The 19,837-nt window shown below is 41.6% G+C and overlaps 1 protein-coding gene across 2 annotated transcripts in view; it reads left to right on the top strand.

Moving 5' to 3' along the window:
* Nucleotides 1-18,837, top strand: part of zfp64 (zinc finger protein 64 homolog (mouse)) — a 90,037-nt gene extending 71,200 nt beyond the window's left edge. For both annotated transcript variants that reach the window (XM_078555355.1, XM_078555356.1), the window contains 2 exons: nt 4,551-4,802; nt 15,377-18,837. In XM_078555355.1, coding sequence (XP_078411481.1) covers nt 4,551-4,802; nt 15,377-17,001 — 1,877 coding nt within the window. In that variant the 3' untranslated portion in view covers nt 17,002-18,837. The remainder of the gene's footprint in view (nt 1-4,550; nt 4,803-15,376) is intronic.
* Nucleotides 18,838-19,837: the final 1,000 nt, after the last annotated feature.

The following is a 19,837-nucleotide window of genomic DNA, read 5'->3' as shown; positions in this document are numbered from 1 at the left end:
TCTTATTTTCAAAAAGTTGCTGGATCGTTCTTTCGAACTTATTGCAGATTATGCTCTTAATACTCAAAGTGACTGCTATTGCATTCTTACCGGCATATTTTCCAAATCAGAAATCAGTTGCTACAGCCAAGATGAAAATAGCCTTGAATGCAATAAAGGAACATCTGTAATTATGGGTGACTTTAATATGCATATAGATTGGGCAAATCAAATTAGTAACAATACCATAGAGGAGGAATTCCTGGAGTGTATACAGGATGTTTTTCTGGACCAATACATTAAGGAACCAACTAGAGAACAGGCCATCCTAGACTGAGTATTGTGTAATGAGAAAGGAATAATTGGCAATCTAGTTGTGCGAGGCCCCTTGGAGGTGAACGACCATAATATGATAGAATTCTTCATCAAGATGGAGAGTGACATAAAGATAAAAACAAAAAGCTAAAAGCTACTGCGGATGCTGGAAATCCAAAACAAAAACAGAATTACCTGGAAAAACTCAGCAGGTCTGGCAGCATCGGCGGAGAAGAAATCAGTTAACGTTTCGAGCCTTCATGGCCCTTCGGCAGAGCTGAAGCATAGTTAGAAGAAGGGAGAAATATAAATTGGTTTAAGGTGGTGGTGGGGGGGTGGGGTGGGGGGAGAGAGAGACATTGAGGGTGTGGTGATTGTGGAGATGAGCAGATGTGTTTGGTGGTGGCATCATGCTGGAGTTGGCGGAAATGGCGGAGGATGATCCTTTGAATGCGGAGGCTGGTGGGGTGATAAGTGAGGACAAGGGGGACCCTATCATGTTTCTGGGAAGGAGGAGAAGGCGTGAGGGAGGATGCGCGGGATATGGGCCGGACACAGTTGAGGGCCCTGTCAACGACCGGGCATCCTCCCTCACGCCTTCTCCTCCTTCCCAGAAACATGATAGGGTCTCCCTTGTCCTCACTTATCACCCCACCAGCCTCCGCATTCAAAGGATCATCCTCCGCCATTTCCGCCAACTCCAGCATGATGCCACCACCAAACACATCTTCCCTTCACCCCCCCTGACGGCATTCCATAGGGATCGTTCCCTCCGGGACACCCTGGTCCACTCCTCCATCACCCCCTACTCCTCAACCCCCACTTATGGCACCTCCCCATGCCCACGCAGAAGATGCAACACCTGCCCCTTCACTTCCTCTCTCCTCACCGTCCAAGGGCCCAAACACTCCTTTCAAGTGAAGCAGCATTTCACTTGCATTTCCCCTAACTTAGTCTACTGCATTCGTTGCTCCCAATGCGGTCTCCTCTACATTGGAGAGACCAAACGCAAACTGGGCGACCGTTTTGCGGAACACCTGCGGTCTGTCCACAAGAAAGACCCAAACCTCCCTGTCGCTTGCCATTTTAACACTCCACCCTGTTCTCTTGCCCACATGTCTGTCCTTGGCTTGCTGCATTGTTCCAGTGAAGCCCAACGCAAACTGGAGGAACAGCACCTCATCTTCCGACTAGGCACTTTACAGCCTTCCGGGCTGAATATTGAATTCAACAACTTTAGATCTTAAACTCCCCCTCCCCCCATCCCCACCCCGTTTCTTCACCCCCACCTCCCCCCCCTGCTTTTTTTTCAATAATTTATATAGATTCTTCTTTCCCCACCTATTTCCATTATTTTTAAATCTAAAACTAAAACCTTGTTAGCCTTTCCACCCCACCCCCACTAGAGCTGTACTTTGAATATCCTGTCCTCCATTCTTAATTAGCACTTTTCTCAGACAAAACACCTCTTTGACCCTTTTGTCTGTGACATCTTTTAATTATCTGCTCATCTCCACAATCACCACACCCTCAATGTCTCTCTCTCCCCCCACCCCCCCCACCTTAAACCAATTTATATTTCTCCCTTCTTCTAACTATGCTTCAGTTCTGCCGAAGGGCTATGAAGGCTCGAAACGTTAACTGATTTCTTCTCTGCCGATGCTGCCAGACCTGCTGAGTTTTTCCAGGTAATTCTGTTTTTGTTTTGGAGAGTGACATAGTTGATTCTGAGACTAGGGCCCTGAATCTTAATAAAGGAAACTACGATGGTATGAGGTGCGAGTTGGCTATGATGGATTGGGAAAGGTTACTTAAATGGATGACAGTGGATAGGCAATGGCAAACATTCAAAGAGCACATGGGTGAACTGCAACAATTGTTTATTCCTGTCTGGTGCAAAAGTAAAACGGGAAAGGTGGCCAAACCATGGCTTACAAAGGAAATTAGAGATAGTATTAGATGGAAGGAAGAGGCATACAATTGGCCAGAAAAAGCAACAGCCCTGAGGATTGGGAGCAGTTTAGAATTCAGCAAAGGAGGACCAAGGGATTGATTAAGAAGAGGAAAATAGAGTATGAGAGTAAGCTTGCGGGGAACATAAAAACTGACTGTAAAAGTTGCTATAGGTATGTGAAGAGAAAAAGATTGGTGAAGACAAATGTAGGTCCCTTACAGTCAGAAACAGGGAATTTATAATGGGGAACAAAGAAATGGCTGACCAACTAAATACATACTTTGGTTCTGTCTTCACAAAGGAGGACACAAATAACATACCAGAGATGTTGGGAACACAGGGTTTAGTGAGGGGAAGGAACTGAAAGAAATCAGTATTAGTAGGGAAATGGTGTTGGGGAAATTGATGGGATTGAAGGCCGATAAATCCCCAGGGCCTGATAATCTACATCCCAGAGTACTTAAGGAAGTGTCCCTAGAAATAGTGGATGCATTGGTGGTCATCTTCTGAGATTCTATGGACTCTGGAACACTTCCTACAGATTGGAGGGTAGCTAATGTAACCCCACTATTTAAAAAGGGAGTTAGAGAGAAAACAGGGAATTATAGACCAGTCAGCCTGACATCAGTAGTGGGGAAAATTCTAGAGCCCATTATAAAAGATTTAGTACCTGAGCACATGGAAAACAGTGGCAGAATCGGACAGAGTCAGCATGGATTTATGAAAGGGAAATCATGCTTGACAAATCGACTGGAATTTTTCGAGGTTGTAACTAGTAGAGTTGATGAGCGGGAGCCAGTGGATGTGGTTTATTTGGACTTTCAGAAGGCTTTCGACAAAGTCCCACATAAGAGATTAGCATGTAAAATTAAAGCGCATGGGATTGGGGGTAGTGTATTGAGATGGATAGAAAACTGGTTGGCAGACAGGAAATAAAGAGTAGGAATAAACGGGCCTTTTTCTGAATGGCAGGCAGTGACTAGTGGGGTACCGCAGGGATTGGTGCTGGGACCCCAGTTATTCACAATATATATTAATGATTTAGATGAGGGAACTAAAAGTAATGTCTCCAAATTTGCAGATGACACAAAGCTGGATGGGAGGGTGAGCTGTGAGGAGGATGCAGAGATGCTTCATTGTGATTTGGACAAGCTGAGTGAGTGGGCAAATGCATGGCAGATGCAGTATAATGTGGATAAATGTGAGGTTATCCACTTTGGTGGCAAAAACAGGAAGGCAGATTATTATCTGAATGGCTATAAATTGAGAGAGGGGAATGTGCAATGAGACTGGGTGTTCTCGTACACCAGTCGTTGAAGGTAAGCATGCAGGTGCAGCAGGTGGTAAAGAAGGCAAATGGTATGTTGGCCTTTGTAGCCAGAGCATTCGAGTACAGGAGCAGGGACGTCTTGCTGCAATTGTACGGGGCCTTGGTGAGACCACACCTGGAATATTGTGTGCAGTTTTGGTCTCCTTATCTGAGGAAGGATGTACTTGCTACAGAGGGGAGTGCAACGAAGGTTTACCCGACTGATTCCTGGGATGGCGGGACTGACATATGAGGAGAGATTGAGTCGGTTAGGATTATATTCGCTGGAGTTCAGAAGAATGAGGGGGGATCTCATAGAAACCTATAAAATTCTAACAGGACTAGACAGGGTAGATGCAGGAAGGATGTTCCCGATGGTGGGGGAGCCCAGAACTAGGGTCACAGTCTGAGGATACGGGGTAGACCATTTAGGACTGAGATGAGGAGAAATTTCTTCACCCAGCGAGTGGTGAGCCTGTGGAATTCGATACCACAGAAAGTAGTTGAGGCCAGAACATTGTATGTTTTCAAGAAGGATTTAGATATAGCTCTTGGGAGGTATATCTATAGCTATAGTGAAAGGGATCAAAAGATATGGGGAGAAAGCGGGAGCAGGCTATTGAGTTGGATGATCAGCCATGATCATAATGAATGGTGGAGCAGGCTCAAAGGGCCGACTGGCCTACCCTGCTCCTAGTTTCTATGAATACTCCGCCCCTTTCAACCAGTTCCCTCAAGTTCCCATTGTGCATTGATTGTCTCAAACTGTGCCCTAAGCCTGAATAGTTAATTAGTGGTCATATATATCATCAATTCTGACTTGATTCTAATAGTTACTTGAATGTTTACCTCAACCCAAGAGAAATGACTTTGCTGCAATTCAAGTAGCACACATTTATATAGGAAAATGCTAGGTCAGAAAAGACCAGTAGTGCAGTCTATCTGCACAGGCTTATATTTTTTTCAGGGTGTTTGAACTGTGCTGTTTTGTAGGTGAAAAACCCTTCAAATGTGACATTTGCAACAAGAGGTTCAGTCGTCTGGATAAGCTGAAGATGCACAATCGTTCGCACACTGGAGAGAAACCACATAAATGCCAGCACTGTAACTATGCAGCAGCAGACAGCAGCAGCTTGAAGAAGCACCTCAGGATCCATTCTGATGAGCGTCCATTTAAATGTCAGATATGCCCTTATGCTAGCCACAGCTCTAGCCAGCTCATTATTCATCTCCGTTCTCATACTGGTAAGACTGCTTACTCAGGGTGCAAATCAGATTGAAATGGCATGCATAAAGAGGTTGTTATGAATTGAATGAAGGTATAGTAAAGCAGCTTGTTACAGAAACTTAGTTGCCCAGTGATTCAAACATGCACTTTGAAGCTTGTCACATCCTAACACTCCAGAACATTCATCAAATACATGCAATGAGTTTTATTATTTCCTGTCTAGTTTTTAGGAAAGGCACCCCACCTGAGAGAAAATAATGCGCTAACAACCTAGCTGAGTTATTTTGAATGGTTTCACTTGGATGCAGATGGGACTAAAAGGTTAGACCAGAAGTAACACACTCGATCTGATTCATCAAAAAATTTAGGTGCATCTGCTTCAGATGGTTCAGAGCCATCGTCACCAACTCATTTTACATGGTGGGCCTGATGCAATATCCTGATACTTGGCATAGGCCACATTCAGCAAAAGTTATTAAAATAGATAAAGATAAACCATATTGTTATTAATTTTCATTTAGGTTTTATTTGCTTCTACTGCTGACACCTCTTAACTTGAACCATTGCATTAACATTTGGAGAAATTGACTGGGCTGAGGCTATTTTGAGGCTCTGCCTTTTTCCACATCTTAGCCTTATAAACATCTGTAGATCATGAGCTCTGAAAAGTCTCCTTTCCATGCTGAAATGCCCAAGCTTCTTCAGTCTTATCTCAAACACCTGATAGTGGAGATCAACCTCTTTCCATGGCAGCCAGAACTGGATGCAGTATTCAAAGTGTCAGCTGTGGCTCAGTCCATAGCACCCTCACCTTTGAATCAGAAGGTTGTGGGTTCATGTCCCACTCCTGGAAACCAAGAACTGTGATTGTACTCAAAAGAGTTGCAATCTGTGACTGTTGATAACTCGAAAAAAAAAATAAGGGTTCATCTTTAACTCCTCTGACTTACATTTTACCATTTTGGCTACATAGTTTCATCATCTTGTTAACTTTATTGATTGCTGCTCTGCATTGGTTGATCATGTTTACTGTTAGGTTTATTCAGGTTCACCGTTAACTATTTCAACACTATTCACATTAAATTGTGTGCCACTTTTTTTCCCTTAATGTGCGGTACTTTGATTTCTCTGCATTAAATTTTGTGTGTCATTCTTGTGTTCACTTACATATCTTTGTCCAGCTCATTTTGGAATTTCTGAGCTGCTTCTTCTGGCAGTATTGTTTCTCCTAGTTTGGTATCTTCTGTAAATCTAACCATTTTCTACTGACTTTGATGAGGTAGTTCATATAAATTACAAACCACAGTGGTTACAGTACTGAGTCTTGAGACAAACTGCTCTTTGTTTCCCCCACTTTGACATAACTCCTTCAACACGTACTTATCATTTCCTCAGCTTTAACCAGGGTTTACTCTGAATACTTCAAGTGGCCCTCAATTTAAGCGGCCAGCACTTCTGTCAGAAACAAGTAGGATCATCATAATTCAGTGCAAGTGGGGTTTAAAGATGTCATTTAGATTCCTGTATAATTTTGGTGCAATCAGTCAAGGAGCTCACTGATTTCTCAAACCACCCACTACTCAGCAGGATACAGCCTGACCAGTATTCTGGAACCAATAGAAAATCATTCATTTGGCATCTATTTGGGCAGCAAGATGAGCATAATTGCTTTCCCTTCACTTCACTGCTAATATTTCCCTTTTCGATGATGCTCTTTTACTTACTTTCTCAAATCATTTCTTTTTCTCCTTTTCATGACTCTGCTTTCCTGTTTTCTACATTTGAACCACCTCTTGCAATGCCTCATTTAAAATTCTCATCTTTGTGTTCAAATCCCTCTGAGGCCTCACCCCTCTCTCCCTCTGTAACCTCCTCAAGTCCTACAACAAACCTCTGCATTCTTAGGATTCTGGCCTGTTGCGTATCCTTGATTTCCATTGTCCCACCATTGGTGCCCTTGCCTTCAGCTGCCGAGGCCCCAGGTTCTGGAATTCCCTCCCTAAACCTCTCCACCTCTCTACACCCCACTCCCTTCTCCTTTAAGACCCTCCTTGAAACCTGCACCTTTGACTTAAGATTTTGGTCACTAACTAATGTCATGCCCAGTAAAGGCATGTCCTATTCATAACTTTAAATGTGGACTGCATTCAGTATCTAATTTTCTGGAACTGCTTTTCTTTTAAAAATGGACAGTAAACACCTCTGAGGTGCTGTGAACCACAACTCTTCAAGCCCAACTCTATGAAAATTGCAGAGGACTAGGATATGCTTATCCACACAATGGAGCAGGCCAGGTCGACAGTGCCGGGTGCCGGTTCACAATCCAAACTGGCCTGTACCCTTAAAGGGTAGTCCTGACAATTGGAAAAGCTGTGAGTGGGGTCAGGAAATCTTGAATCGGATCCTAACCCCATTTTCACCCCTTCACAGAATCTCCTCAACTCCATGAAAAATTAGCACCTAGTGTTTTGAGGTGAATGCATGAGTAAATAATCCCCTTTATTTAAACCTATGAAAGCTTGCTGCTGATTGTTTAAAAATTGGCCACACACTCGGGTTGAGAAACATACACACCTTCATTTCCAAAATTATACGGATTATGGACAGTGAGGGAAAGGGTATATGGATTTCAGTGTTTCTCCCGACCCTGTCCATAACACTTAAATTTTTGTGTCAGCCATGGCTCAGTTGGTAGCAGACTTGCCTCTGAATCACGAGGTTCCAGATTCATGTTCTGCTCTAGGTTTGAGCACAAAAATCAAGGTTGTCACACCAGTGCAGCACTGAGGGAGCATTGCACTGTTGGAGGTGCCGTCTTTCGAATGAGAAGTTAAACCAAGCCTGCTTGGGTGGAAGGAAAAGATCCAATGGTACTATTTCGAAGAAGAGCAAGGGAGTTATCTCCAGGGAGTTATCCTGGCCAATATTTATTCCTCAGTCAACATCACAACAAACAGATTATCTGACCACTATCACATTGCTATTTGTGGGAGTTTGCCACACTTCCTTCATTACAACAGTGACTACGTTTCAAAAAGTACTTTATTGGCTATAAAGCGCTTTGAGACATCTGGTGGTCTCAAAAAAGTGCTCTATAAATGCAAGTCTTTCTTTCATCAATCCTAATATCTGCCTTAATATCTATTCGTGGATCAATGTCAAATTTTGTTTGATAATGCTATGTGAAGTGCCTTGGAATGTTTTGCTATGTTAAAGGTGCTATATTAGTGCAGATGGTAGTTGTTTACTCTTATAAATGTTAATGATTCATCTACACCATTTCTCACTCTAAATCAAATTATAAACTGATGTAATGATTGGAGCATGATACTGCGTAATGCACAATACATTGGACCAGATTTTACTGTTGAAATAATAGTGAGGCTAAGGATTCTCTGCGTCATTTGTGCATAAATAATTCAGCAGGTTCAGGAACAGATGTAGTTAAGTGCTAATATGCAAGTATTGCTGTCCAAGTTGTATCCCTTTGCCATTAATTTTGACAAAATGGTATGTCATTGTCTGCCTCATCATTGAAATGCATTGAATGTCATGAAGTTGCTGTCTTGTGCAATGCTACAGAAAGTTAAGTTCGGTCATTTCAGACATGAGTACCCTTTTTTCAACTTGATAATTGTTCAGCACTACCAATCAGCCTCTCTGAAAATTAACTATTACAAGTGAGAAGTCTCATCCTTTCATGATTAATTGTTGAAGAATTTAAAGATGTTGAATTTAGAAGGTAAATGTAGTTTCCCTTTCTGTCACATTCTTTCTGCCTCTTAATCCAATCTTTCTTTCCATCTCTATTTTTTGTTCTATACTTGATCTAACATTGAATTCACCCACTCTATATACACTTCCTTCTCAGTCCTTGTGCTGTTAATTTCACAACCCTTTGATCTAATTGGTTAAGGAGGTACACCGTTGGTTGCCCTGTTCACTTGGGCTTTGGATGCCCTTTGTACTTCACTGCCCTACTATCAGCTTGCACTTTCAGTGACTTAGTGGAAAAGATGGACTGAGCTGAACGGTGCAGGAGAAAGTCTGAAGTGGGAGATGCTGTTAGATGCTTTTCTGCTGCGAAATCTTCCTCATTATTCGCTTGCTGAAATGTAGATCTATCCCTTTAAGGCTGTAAAGTTTAAATTTAAGTAAGCACAGCTTAAGGTCAGTCAGAGTTCGTTGGTTTGATGAAGGAAGTTTATAGGTTGGAAGGTGCTTAGCAATTTCTGGCTTCAGTTGTTTAAAATGTGGAATTTACCACTTTTTTTTATGTAGTTTTAACACTTTGAAGTGTGATGTATGAAAGACAGTCTCAAATTTGTTGTACAGATGTGAATAATGGCAGTTCCATAAAGAGGTGAGTTACAAATCATGTGTCATATAAAAACTGGAATGAAACCAGTATAATGTGACACCTAGTAGCTTAGCAAACCTGTCCTTGGAATCTAGGACAGGCTTCAGACACCCCAGATTTAACCTGGGGCCTATACCAAGTAAGCTAATTGCAGCTGAAGCTGTGAAAAGGGGTACAATTAGCTTCAGGACTCCTGGGAGGGTTCCATACAGGGTTCCAGTTCCTGATTTCTATCAAGTGGCAACTGCAGGAAGTGTACATTTTTGTGAGATGAGGGTGGGAAACGGGCTTGGCTGAGAGGCCTCACAGTCACGTGGTCTGCCAACATTTGTTAAAGCTCACGTGTGAATAAATAGCTGTTTGTATGAAGGATATCCTGTGTATAATGCTGTGTTACAGCAAAGTATCAGTACCTCCAGGAGGTGAAGGCAAAGAAAGAATTAAAAAGCATAAGAACCTCCTGGGGGTTAAATTTTCCCTGTACATTAGTACACACACCTGAGTATCTAGGGGATTGAAATGTTGTGATTTGCCATTGAGTGTATGTTAACTTTTGCCCATGGGCTAAGTTGAGTAATGAGTTCTATAATGCACTTGTAACACAAACCTTTTTTGCTTGTTAAAGAGTTATTAATGAGAAACTTGCAAATTCATGCAGGATTCACTTTGTTCCCATATCATTTACAGTTTTCAGTGTGAGAAGTTAAAGTTTAATTTGAGGTGCTAGTAGAATGCCAGTGGTGAGCATAGAGGGGTGGTTTTGCTCAAAGGAGAAGCTCTTTAGTGAACTTTGCATGTAAAATCTGTCAATGCTCAAACCGTAAGCGGAGCCAGAGGGGCAATAACAGGATGAGATAATGATCTGAGATGCTCAAGGACCTAGACTTGTAACCCTTCCTATTACATGATGTAGCACAAGTACTTGATTGTTGCCCCTCCCTGGATCTGACCAAGGGACAATATATGAAGAAGCTGGGCTTTGTCAGACACGTATTAGCACCTTGAAGTAACCCGACCGTCTAGGATAATGTCAGTGCATGTGAAAATAGCTGTAATGCTGCACTTCTGATTATGCATAGCATAAATTGGACAATTTGCAGGTTGCCAGTGCATCACAAAAGGAACAGAATTCCTTCCCTACACATCAAATTCGATAATAACATGCCACACTATTTAGAGACCAAATTTGATCAGTTGTGTTGCATTCTCCACATATAAGGTGCCATGTCTGGAGATGCAGGCAGTATCTTGCCTTTTATCAACAGGAGTCATTTCTTCCTATTGTATGGATGGTTTCTGGGAGATGTGGGCTATCTACTCCATAATGTGGCTGATCATATTTTTGCTGAACCTCCATAAGAATGGGCCTAAAACAAAGCACATTTGGAAGGAAAAAATGTAACAGCAGATCTTTGCCCTGCTAAAACATTCCCAATGGTTTGACCATATGGTGGTGCCTTGTGGAATGAGCTGGAGAGAGCTAGTTGCAAATGTTACACAGTGATGTCATTGAAAGGCAGACACACATTTGATGCAAACAAGCTGCAGCAAGGTTCCCCACTGCTTGTGCCTACCTGAAGCCCCTGCATCAAGCCAGCCAATGATCTTATCAACTGATCAGACATTTTTCTTTTCTTGAGACCTACGTATGGCCTTTTCCCTGCGTTGTTTTGCAACACAACTAAGTATTGTTTACCAATTATTATTCACTGAATAACTTGGTTTTTACTTTAAAGTTTACAGCAATATTTGTTCATGTTCAATATATGCTGGTATTACTATGAAAATCCATTTGTGAACTACATTTATTGCAATTACTCCTTGTGTTTTGTGAGCTAATGATTAGTGTTATTTTTAATGCATTATTCCATGTCATGACCTATTGAAAGTAGTATATATGAAGCATTCTTTTGAGATGTCTTGATAGGGTTGCCAACTTGGGCTGGACATATTCCGGGAAACATTGGTGGAAGCGACGGCATAGAAAGCAAGGGTGAATTTCTCATCCATCCCCCCATCTCACTCCACTGCCCTCGGCTGCTCTCCCAGATTCAGGTTTTTTATATTTATTTCTCTTTTTGATTTCCCTTATCCCCCGCAGCAACCATGTCAGGGTCTTTTAAATATTTAATTCTGGCTTCCAACATGACTTGTGTTCAATATTCCAAGATTAGAAGGAAACAAATGAAACAGCACTGATCTGACTGAGTTAATCATGTATCAAATTTTGCAACAACTGCAACTGATGCGATGCTAAACTTAATAAAAGTCCTCGGACTGCCCTCCCAATTCAATGATTTGAATAATTTAACCAACGCCTGCTCTCAGCATGGTTACAGAGAGCTCAGTCCGTTTATCTCACCTTCGACAAATGTAGTCGAACTGAGATGGATTTGAACTGTTGATCTTTAACTATTTAAATCTCATACCCATACTTACGGTACAAACTGCCAGAGCCACGCTCCACCCGAACATCATTTTCAGAACCCGGACGTGTTCAGCCCATGAACCAAGTCTGCAGAGCAACAATGGCTCAGAACTGAGGTTCTGTCCTGTCAGCCTACCCTGGGTCTGTCTCTGTAAGCGAGCTTGCTCATTCTTGCTGTGCAACCTTGAATTTTGGTCACATTTACAGATCTGAGATTTCCTAAGCACCGAGTGAGGTGAGTTATATTGTTTTAGAAATGTGTGTCTTTCCCAAGGTAATGTAGGAAACAATCCTATCAACTCTGATTTAAGTTTATGTGATCAATTTGTTCATTCTTCTCCTGGCGACAGGTGCAAGGAGGGATAAAAGCGAACCCTTTACCTTTTAAAATCTCCCGGATTGCTTTTATAAGCCACGGGGAGGTTGATGGCAAATCCGGTAGTGTCGTGGCCATTTTGGGAGTGTTGGTAACCCTATATTCTAGGAACCTGTTTGGAATATCAGTGTATGCCCCCATTACTGTCTACATGTTATAAGTGTGCTAGGAATAGCCTATACAGTTCCTGCTATCTGGGGCTTGCATTGCCTGAAATATCTTTCTTGTAAATTGCAAAAGCTGGCAAAAGACTGAGACTGTGACTTGAGCTACACATCACTGTGTGTCTTACTCCTGCTGCTATTGGAGGCCCAGATCAAACTTGAGCCCTTGGTCTTTCTATGCAGAGTCTATTGCTGCAAAATCTCTGAACTCATCCTTCGTGAGTCTGTGGCATGTTTCCATGCTGGCCTATTTCATTTCCTGGGCTGTGGATCTCAATTTCCTAATGTAAGCTTGAGAAATTTTGCAGCTGTGTTTATTGCCTATATAGTTGTTCTGTAGTTGTCATGCTATGCACATTGTTACTGCAGGTGAATTTTTGGCATTCTGCAGTTTGGGCAACCTTTGCTAACCAATATTGCTTGATTGGATGGTAGATCTAAGTTCAATACAGACAATGAGGTATCAATGAGGCAGGTTCCTTCATTTCACCGATAAACTTCTAAGACCTTACTCATGAAGCAACTTAACAGGGCCCACAAAACATGCTGCATGGCCACACAACAAAGATGGTCTTCATCCATCACCTGTCCCTTTTTCTATCATCGGCGATTCGTACTTGCGTCATCCAATGCTATAATACTTCCCAAATTGTCTGTGTGTCTGAACTGCCTCGACTTTGACGGATATTGGTGGTAGAATGCTGAGGTGAGAGTGACAGCCCGGGTTCCTCCTCCTGTGTTTATTATCTTCCAGTTTAAAAAGAAATGACATGGGGTGAGTAAATGGACATTGTTATCCATTTGTTGCAATAACAGCATTGATGGTTTAGAACTTTGAAAATACTGCAGTTAGATTGAAGGGGAAAAGAGACTGAACAGCACATTGGAACTTTTGATAATCAGCATTTTGCAATTCTGGTCAAAGCTACTTTGCAATTCAGCTATCCTCCTGACTGGAACTTTGCTCAGAATGTGTCCTCCATTTTTAAATATGCCATAGGTGAGCTACTTAGAATGAGCACAATTAGCTGCAGTCATGTTATTCCCCCTTCGCCACCCTGCCCACTACTGATACCACGCCTCCAATCCCCACCCCCACAGTTTTCTCCCCTTTTTGCTGATCTTTGCAAGGGTACCTTGCCCAAGCAACTATCCTTTGTGTCAGGCCATGGACAAGTTATTTGACTATAGTGGGCATCCCAACCTAGCACTATCCTATCCTCAGCATCCGTATCTTGATACTGACCACGTTTTCAATCTGAACCCCCAGATCTTCTGACTCAGTATCACACTGGGTAGGGCACTTAACAGTAAGGCATTGGAGCACTTTAATTGTAAATTACTCTGCACTGATAAACGTAGAACTCAGTTAGGATGTCAATTGTATTGTGAGCACTTGCTGGCAGTTCTGAAAAGCCACACAAGAAGCAAATAATTATACTGCAGATATGAGATTACGTTGTTCAAAGCAGCAGACTATGTTTGCACAGGAGCAACACATGCTGAAGGCAGTTTGAGTGAAATGCCAGGGCATATGCCTCCACTTGTTACTTATACAATGTAAAATATTTTAGACAAGGTCCCAAACTGTTTATGTGCAAAGCCACAGCTGGAGTTTGTCAGCTCAGGCGGAATGTGACGCTGCTACTGTATCATAATGAGGACCCATGTGCCCAAACTTCAAGCACACTTGCAAATTATATTGCAGGTATCTAATAATGAGGCAATTAGTTTAGTTGCACATCAGAATCATAATAGAATCCATTAATTGATTAAATAAATGTGAATATTATCAGTTTCTATTGAGTGCGTTGTGTTCTCTCAGGATTAGCAGGAATTCATCTGACAAAATTAAAGATGAATAGGATTTACATAACAACAATAAAAAAAGAAAGGAAAATATATCCTGAAAAAACTGATGTTGTACTTAGTATAAAACAATGATGAGCAAAAGCTACTTAAAACATCCAGCACTCCTGTAACTAAGTATTGTATTTCATTTTTAACAGATATGAATGCACTCAATATCTGCTGCACGAGGCCTATTATATGTGCAACAGACATTTGCTCAGATGTAAATTCACCTTTTAAAAGCAGGAAAACAGCTTTTTGTAGCTATTGTTCTATGTTATCTATTGATTCTAAAAGTATAAAATCTATTCATTTGCATTAAAATTGTGTTCATAGCTAACCTCTCCTGTTCTTGCTGCTATGTACTCTCATATTTCTCATCTTTGCTTTTTATTTTTTTGTGTGGTTTCTTTGCATATGTGCTGAGATATCCCACCTTGTTGTTCCCTTAACCAGAAAGTGTACGTAAATTACCACCCCTGTCTGTTCCATTATCAATGCGAATCCAACCATTTTTTCAAGGCTTAAGATATAATGTTCATCATTCACCAACTCTTACAGGGACCTGTGCTGATTTCCTGCTGTGGGCATTTGGACTCAGCTTGTACAGCATACAATTTGATTTCATTAGGACTGTTAACATTTGCGATACAACATGCATGAAACAAAAAGAGAAGAAATAACATTCCTTGGTTTTGAAATATATTATTGGTCCAGAATAATAATTCTATTGGTCACATCCAATCTTAATGCTAATGAAAATTGATTGAAAGAAATAAACCTTTTCTTCGTCAATGAGCTCTGAGTAGAATCTAAAATTGGGAAAATGGGGAAAATAATTCAAAGCAAAACATCTCTCACAGAAAGACTGCCACAAACCCTGTATAACAAAATAACTTAGCTTGCCAGTGCTGAGTAATGCACTTGTAAGCAATGAACCTGAACGACTTTAGAATGATTATTCAGTCTGTATAGTAACTGTAATAAAAATAAATTGCATTTATATATCACCTTTAACATAAACTGTTCCAAGACGCTCCAAAGGGCGTTAAAAATAACATTTGACACCAAACCACATAAGATGACCAAAAGTTTGGTCAAAGACCTAAGTTCTAAGGAGTATCTTAAAGGAGGAAGGCAAGGTAGAGAGGTGAAGAAGTTTCCAGAGAGAATCCCAGAGCTTAAAGCCTTGCCAGCTAAAGGTGGAGTTACCAGTGTGTAGTGATTAAAATTGGGGATGCGCAAGAGGCCAGAATTAGAGGAGGGCAGAAATTTCTGGAGGATTTTGGGGCTGGAGGAGGTTAGAAAGATTGGAAGGGGTGAGGCCATGGTGGAATTTGAAAGCAAGGATGAGAATTTCAATTGTAAAATGTATCAATTTTAATCTGTATTTACAATTTTTTTCTCCTCAGGTGATGCTCCTTTCCAATGTCAGTTGTGTGATGCCAAATTTAAAATCAACTCAGACCTAAAGAGACACATGCGCATCCATTCTGGTGAAAAACCCTACCAATGTGGCTTCTGTGATTACCGCTGTGCTATGAAGGGCAACCTTCGATCTCACATCCGTGTAAAGCACAGCATGGAGAACACTTTCAAGTGTCCACAGTGCGACTTCCAATGTGGGAACAAATCAACGCTGCGACAGCATACGAGGACCCATCAACCAGATAAGCCGATAAAATGCTTGCAGTGCAACTACTCCTGTGCTAGTAAAGGATCTTTGAAGGTACATGAAAGAATTCATTCTGAGGATCGACCTTTCAGGTGCAAATTTTGCTCCTTTGATTCAAAACAACGTAGCAACCTTCTTATGCACCTAAAAAAACATCATATAAGTAAGGAAAAGTTGAATGCAGGGAAGAAAGACGTTGATGGGCAAAAGCAAGGCAGTTCACGTTTAGTGGTCAAACTGGATGCCAAAAAGCCTTTCAGATGTGATATGTGTGAAGCAAGTTTTGTTAGAGAAGATTCACTCCGCAGCCATAAGAATCAACACCGTGATTTGTCCCACAGCAGTGATAACAGTGCACTAGCAGTTTTACAGCTGCAGATGCATCATGGGAACCAAACCAATGTTCCTTCTGTGTCTAATCTTCAACCAAGATCAGTCACATCCTTTAGCAAAGGAGAGGTGAAGATTATAGTTAGTCACCAATTGAATCCAGCCGACAGCATTGTTCAAGCAGCAACAAATGAAGATCATACAATAAGAGATACTGTGGTATCTGATTCAAGCCATCAGAACAGGGATGATGTAACCTCTAGTAACCAGTTGCAACTGTTACAGCAGGTCAGTTTGATTGCTCCAACCCAACAAACAATATCACAGAATGAAGCTGAAACTAACTCATCTTTAGAGCAGGAAGCCACTTTACTTAGCTCTATCGATTCGAGTGCTACTGACAGTCTCCATCAGGCGCTAATGCAAACCACAGCTGTTGCTAACCAAGCATCTTCAAACAGCCAGTCATTCATCACTGCTTCTACAATCAACTGCTCGGACCTGGATGGCTTAAATGCCCTTATTCAAGAGGAAAGCAGGGAAGTCACTGTAGTTAGTGATGCTAGCCAGACTGTTGCAACCTCCTCCTCCTCCTCATCCTCAGCATCGCCCATCTTCTCTTCCCCATCTCCTCAGTTGCAGGCACCTAAACAAACTTATCCAATTGTTCCAGCAGGGGCTCCATCCAGTGTTACCTGCTCAGTATTACAGATTCCATCTCATAATTCTTCAGCTACAGGATTTCCCTCACAGTCTGAGGAAACAAACAGTCTTTTGGTATCCAGCATTGGCATTAGCACTTCAGGAGTGATTATACAGAGTCTTCCAATGGTTGTTTCAACAGCGCAGCAACAACAAACTGATGATCCGCTCTCTGAGCGGGCTTTCTACTCTGATTCCAGTGCTCCCACAACCTTAGTGCTACAGGATACTTCACAGCTTTCTGACAGACAAACAATGCACCTTACCTCTGGTGGAGACAGCACACAATCTTCCTGTTCTGTAACTGAAACCCAAGAGTGGACAATGTGAACTTATTATCTTGTCGATCTGGATTCTGAATGTGATTCTGATTGACTGAAATGCAGTGATGAAGCAGAATCTAATGTTTGTGAGTTCTGTAGACAGCTTTGGAATTTTATTTGGGCATGATTGTCTTACATAGTAGATCATTAAGATGAAATTATTGCAAGAAAACTTATTTCATTCATAGCCATCTGTGATTTTGAACTAGCTTCATAGCTTTGGTGATAGTTAACAGAGATCAGATTTCAGCCTGAACCTTAATTAATGTTTGAAAATGTTAACCACTGTGTGCTTGGGTGCTTCAACATCTTAAGTACCTTATGGTAAAGGTACATTGCAAACAATTATTAGTGAATCACATCCTGAACTATGAAGAATCTCTCTTGGTTTTCCAATGATTGAATAGCTCATTGTTGAAACAAACCATTCTGATTGGGGGAAGGAGGAAGATGGAGTGTGGGACAACAGAGTTGTGATTTTAGTTTGTATGGAGTCATCTGGGCTTGATTGAATCAGCAACTTTGGACTCTAGAAGAGTTCTGATCCAGATTGCTATCTTCAGGTAAGGTTATGTGTGTGGCTATCACTGGTGTCATTACTTTATGCATACGAGGAACACAAAAAGTTAGCCTGCAGGTTCAGCAGACAAATAAGAAGGAAAGTGGCATGTTGGCTTTTATTGCAAGGGGATTGGAGTACAAGAATAAGGGAACCTTGCTACAATTGTGCAGGGCTTTGATGAGACCACATCTGGAGTACAGTGCACAGTTTCGGTCTCCATATCTAAGGAAGGATATACTTGGCTTGGAAGTGGCACAGTGAAGGTTTACTAGTTTGGTCCCTGGGATGAGAGGGTTGCCCTATGATGAGAGGTTGAGTAAATAGGGTCTGTACCCTCTGGAGTTTAGAAGAATGAGAGATTATCTCATTGAAACATACAAGATTCTAGAGGGCTGAAGAATCTAGAAGATGAGGTCACAGCCTCAGGGTAAAGGGTTGATCATTTAGGACTGAGAAGAAGAGAAATTTCTTCACTCAGAGGGTTGTGAACTTTGGGAATTGTTCACCCCAGAGGTTTCTGAATGCTCTGCTGTTGAGTATATGTAAGACTGGGATGGACAGATTTTTGATCTCTCAGAGAATCAGGGGATATGGGGAGCTGTCAGGGAAGTGAAGTTGAGGTGGAAGATCAGCCATGATCATATTGAGTGGTGAAGCAGGCATGAGGGACCAAATGGTCTACTGCTCCTATTTCTTATGTTCTTATGAACTTACAGCCATGGGCTGATGATGTTTACTGTCTAGGCTCACAGATGCAGAATGGTCATGTAGGCAAAGAACTGTAGATTGGTCTTCATCTGGCATGAGTTAGTTGCATTAGAAGGGGAAAGAGATTTACGGAAGAACAACAGTAGTCTTTGTTGGATCTTATTAGATTGGCTTATCTGACATTCGACGGGCTGCACCAGAGTAAGCAGTACAAACTATATCACCTGGAGGGAAGCAGCATTGAAGTATGAAGGGGAAAAGGATGTAATGTATCCCCTAAATGATGTATTTCAATCTTTAACTGAATTGAAGAATACAGTTGCCCACAATCATTCTCTAGTTATCTAATCCAGTAAATTATAGCAACCAAATATTTGACTGTCCTCGAGACAAGAGATCAAGTATTGAATTGATTAATAAGCTGGTCTCAAAATCAGTAAGCCTAACCAATTAACGTTGTAATTTAATTGAGGAGCATCTTGTATATTTTTAAGCTGGCATTTTGTATAATTTCTATGAGCAAATCAGCAGAACAGCACAGACAATAAAAGTTAACTAATAAAAGAAATATAATCTTGTGGGTCTTGCCTTATCACTTAAGCATTCTTCCAAAATTAAGAGGTTCACCATAGTCATCATGAAGCGTTTTATCAAATACCAGTGAAGAGGGAAAAGAAACAAACCCCAATGACCAGCTAGGATTGATCACTAAAGGTATGTCATATTCATAACTTTAGACATGGACTGCAATCTGTATAGAATTTTCTGGAACTGCCCTTTTGTAAAAAAAAAACATTAAAAGGCTGCTAAGATGGCGGCCAAGGGTCAGGTGACATTTGAGTTTATGCATAGTCTCAGAAACATCTCAAGTCTCCGGAAAGTTCTGAATTGAATGACCATGGCCTCCCTTGAATGGTCATACCATGGCGAAAACCGTTTGGGGAATTCACACCTCTTATTGTTTATGGACTTATCCGAAACTCCAAATCAATGGACCCCCAGACCTACTGCTTCTGAGCTCCAAAGAGAGCTCCAGAAACTGGTTAAATCATAAGTAGGTGCGATTTGCCACCATCCATTCCCCCACTGTGGCACAATGGCTTCAAACTTCAAATTGTTTTGGGTGGATAATAGAAGTATTAATCATGTGCTCACCAATCCTTCTTACTCTAAGCACCAAGGACAAACCAGTCAGTCTGCAAACAACACAGCAAGAAACAGCAGCAGCAAAGGCAGCAACACCCATGCTTTTAAACTAGAGACTGCAACATCATAAGGTAAGCCAGGAGAGGGGACTTCATAGTCTTCTCCTTTTCCTGAGAGAAGCAGGAGGAGTGGGAGCTGGGTTTCCAGGCATGTAGGATTCCCAGTGTTGCATGGTGCCATCGGCGGCTCACATTTGGCTTTGCAGTTCCCACATATTAACGTGGACATGTACTGCAACGACAAGCGCTATCACTCCATGAAAGTGCAGCTGATGTGCAACAATGTACAGATAAATCTGGTGAATGTCCATTATCTTGGCAGAAGCAATGCTTTTGTCCTGCTCTAGTCAGCCCTAGTCTTTCAACCA

Source organism: Cetorhinus maximus, chromosome 13 (assembly GCF_964194155.1).
Source record: "Cetorhinus maximus chromosome 13, sCetMax3.hap1.1, whole genome shotgun sequence".
Lineage (NCBI taxonomy): Eukaryota > Metazoa > Chordata > Chondrichthyes > Lamniformes > Cetorhinidae > Cetorhinus > Cetorhinus maximus.
The sequence above is the reverse complement of the archived record's forward strand: the minus strand, read 5'-3'. Positions and strand labels throughout refer to the sequence as shown.